At 35.3% G+C, this 3473-nt stretch overlaps 1 protein-coding gene across 1 annotated transcript; it reads right to left on the bottom strand.

Moving 5' to 3' along the window:
- Nucleotides 1–316: 316 nt before the first annotated feature.
- Nucleotides 317–2163, bottom strand: LOC120131737 (E3 ubiquitin-protein ligase RING1-like). The gene is made up of 2 exons (XM_039148664.1): nt 1122–2163; nt 317–569 (listed from the first exon to the last, which is right to left on the bottom strand). Exon 1 carries the CDS (start codon nt 2117–2119, stop codon nt 1127–1129), a length of 993 nt encoding a protein of 330 aa, XP_039004595.1. The 5' UTR covers nt 2120–2163; the 3' UTR covers nt 317–569; nt 1122–1126.
- Between the last annotated feature and the right edge of the window lie 1310 nt (nt 2164–3473).

The following is a 3473-nucleotide window of genomic DNA, read 5'->3' as shown; positions in this document are numbered from 1 at the left end:
CACGCCTTATTATCTATCTATCAGTAAAGGTGTTAGATCGATAAATTTTGGAGATTGGGTGCCTAATCGGTATTATTATAAAATAAATGTGATTTTTGGATTAATAAACCAATATTTTCTTCTAAACTTTTATTAATATACTCAAACTTATATTAACTTTAAAATCATTATAATTTATTGTTTGTAATAAGAAATTCAATGAAAAACATTAACTAAATAAAAAATTGTATAATTTTTTAAAATAAAATAGTAAGAGATTTCATTATTTTACTTTGAAATTAAAATTAATTATTATATTTACATATAATCCAAACGGTGCGTCTCGCGTAATAAAGGCGTGTCTGCACCTTGCGCCTAGGCTCCCAAGGACATTTATGTCTCGATGTGCCTTGCGCCCTTAAAATCCAAGAAAGAGAAAGATAATCCAACTTCTTGTCTTGCATTGGATGAAGAAACTCCTATACAAGTACGGAGAAATACATAAAAAAGATCACATGGTCCTATAATCTCCTTGCTTCAAAATATTTCTGAAACATATCTTGCTTCAGCTACCTCATCTCTCAATGCCCCTGTGAATTTCACATTATGGAGGTTCAACTTGGTATTCAATCTTTATACAACATTACCAATATGGCAAGTATCCATATAATGAAGAAACAGTCTGTCAAGACACAAAAACGCACCCTTGACCAAACTTGAGAAAAATTTTAGTTGCCACATGTGGTAAATGTCATATTTGAAAAGTTAGTCCATGCTTTAGAAGCATATAGTTTGTTAATGAAAGTTGCCCGGAACTACGAGACTCAAAGAGCATCATTACAGGGATGAAAATTTTGATAATATCTCATGCTTTAGAAGCATTCTCATTTTATCCTCCACATTCCTGTATGACTTTGTCATGCCCTACAATGGACCATAGGTCTACAACCAAAACTCAGATGAGCATCATCAGGGTGGTGCTGGCTACTAAACTAATTTGATAAGCACGTTCACCATACGTGGTACATAAAAATTAAACTAGAACCCAGATTTTCAACATCAGCAAATTGAAAGCCACCTCAAAGAAAAGGAATATAATGATTAATATATTTGTTAAAAAAAAAGGGAAAAAGAATACTTACAATTCTCAATCCAAATCTTCTTGCCTGGTCTCCGCATTATCACCTGATCCTGAACCCGAGCCTCGGCCCCCGAACGGCCAAGGAATCGATATCCTATAACTCCTTTCCACCGTCTGATTATCACCAGACCTCTGGCCATTATCACCATCGTTACCACCAGAAGTACCATGTGCCCCACGAACCCTCCTCTCATAAGCAGGATCATCTGTAGGCAACTCGTGACGACACACAGGGAACGAATTATGCATTTCGAGCCACGGCAATATACAATCTTTGTGATAAAGATGGTTACAGGGCATTTGCTTCGCATCAGTCCCTTCCTCGAACTCATCCATACAAACCGCGCACTGATTGAACTCCGAATTTATGTCGTTCTTCTCTATCTTCACCGTAGGCAGCGCTTCAATGGCTGATTTAGATGCCGGTGGGGTTCCGTACCGGTTAGGGTCATTTTCGGCCAGCTGTTGAATCAGTTGCTCGAGCCCGGGTCCGATGAAATAATCCCCGAGGTTGGCTGGAAGCCGAAACCCCGGCTCGGAGGGATTATTCTGCATCAAGAACTCGATTTGGGCTCCTCCTGAACGGAGATCGTTGAGATGATTTTGGATGAAGGTAAATGGATCGAAAGAGAATGGGTCACCTCGGCCTGACCGGGTTGACCCGAATAGGTTAAGGCTATGAAGGTCAATAGAAGCGGGGGACGGTGAAGAAGTGGTTGTGGTAGAAGAAGAAGGAAAAAGGAGCGGGCGGAAGGCAGACAACGGATCCGATGTCGATAAAAATGGGTCGGATAATGGGTTAGAGTTCGGATTCGGGTTTTGGAAGGTGGAACCTGGATTAAGGCTATGGTTTTCGTATTCTTCGAGGAATCCCTCGTTGCATACAGGACAATAAGGGTCAGCTGAAGAGGAGATTGTTATGGTGACGGAACGGTTACATTGGTAGCAAAAGAAATGCTTGTTGGTTGCGCCGTCTGTGCTAGCGCCGTCGCCCGACATGTTTCAAGTCTAAGATGGTTTCGACGGGACAACCAAAGAGAACTTATCTTATCAGTACGTAAATTATCGATTTAATTTGTAAAATTTAAGTAAATAGATGAATAGGTGTATATATTTAAATTTAAAGATTGACCTTATCCTAAAAGGGAAGAACCATCAAGTTTGAGCTTAATCATTTCATAAATTTAGTGATAAATGTTCAAGATATCTTTTTTTTTTTTGTTAAAAATCTACTGCGATACATGAATTAGGGTATTTGTTTCTATTAAAAAATTATTTTTTTAACTTTCTAGTTATTCAAGTTAATTTTAATTTTGTGTTGAATTTGAATTTGAATATGTAAAGTTGTATAATTAAAAAACTAAAAAATTAAATTAAGTAATTTGATAATTCTATGATTTGAGTTGATTATTCCTTCCTATTAAGTATATTTTTTTTATTAAATTTGAATCTAATTTTCTTAAAATAATATAAAATAAGTTTAACGGTTACTTTTACCCCTATAGTAAACCTAATTTATCATTTTCGCCCCTATCTTTTTTTTGCATCAATATAGCCCTCGAACTTATTTAGGATATTCATCATAGCCCTCAAAGTTCGTTGACTGTTTTGACTAATAGAACCGTGAGTCTTCTGCGTTTGTGGATTAAGAGATTATGTTAAAATATTTATTAAACACAATGATTAGAACAAATTCCCAAAAATTTATTATTTATTTAAGTGAGATTAAGGGATTAGGTCAAATTAAGGATTAAACAACTTCGAATACTAAATTGATGTAAAAATTAAGTTTACTCCCGAAGCTAAAGTGACCCTTAAACCTATAAAATATCTATATAAATTTAATTTTTTATTTTTTATAATAAGTGTTTATTTCAACAGTTTGATCCCTTAACTGAAAAATAACAGAAAAATACTAATAAATTAAAATTAATTAATTCCAGCACGAGCCACATTACTACATCAAACTGAATTTTATTTGATTGTTAAGAAACCTAGTTTCATTCGAGTAAAATGTACTATCAATAATATGTACTATCAATGATATGTGGGAGAGTTATAGACAGATGTACTATAAATGATTTGTAGGGAGAGTTGTTTTCATCAATATATGATGTGCTTTCTTCTGTACCCTTATACTACATGTCAATCTTTGCTGTGCGGAAATCAATACTATTAAAAATAGACAAAATAAGAAGAATCTTCCTGTGGGGTGGTTGGAATGGAACAAGAAAAATAACTCGGGTGAATTGGGGGATGATCTGTAAACCGAAGAGGCTTGGGGGTGCTGGCGTGTTGAACTTAAATTTGAAGAATAAGTCCCTTCTAGCTAAGTGGATTTGGAGGTACAAAT

The sequence above is a fragment of the Hibiscus syriacus genome, unplaced genomic scaffold (genome assembly GCF_006381635.1).
Source record: "Hibiscus syriacus cultivar Baekdansim isolate YM2019G1 unplaced genomic scaffold, ASM638163v2 tig00001713_pilon, whole genome shotgun sequence".
Lineage (NCBI taxonomy): Eukaryota > Viridiplantae > Streptophyta > Magnoliopsida > Malvales > Malvaceae > Hibiscus > Hibiscus syriacus.
Note: the sequence above shows the minus strand (reverse complement) of the source record. Positions and strands in the feature narration are given on the sequence as shown.

What these genes read in the sequence shown, in the direction of transcription:
- LOC120131737 (XM_039148664.1), bottom strand. Translation starts at nt 2,119, where the DNA reads ATGTCGGGCGACGGCGCTAGCACAGACGGCGCAACCAACAAGCATTTC.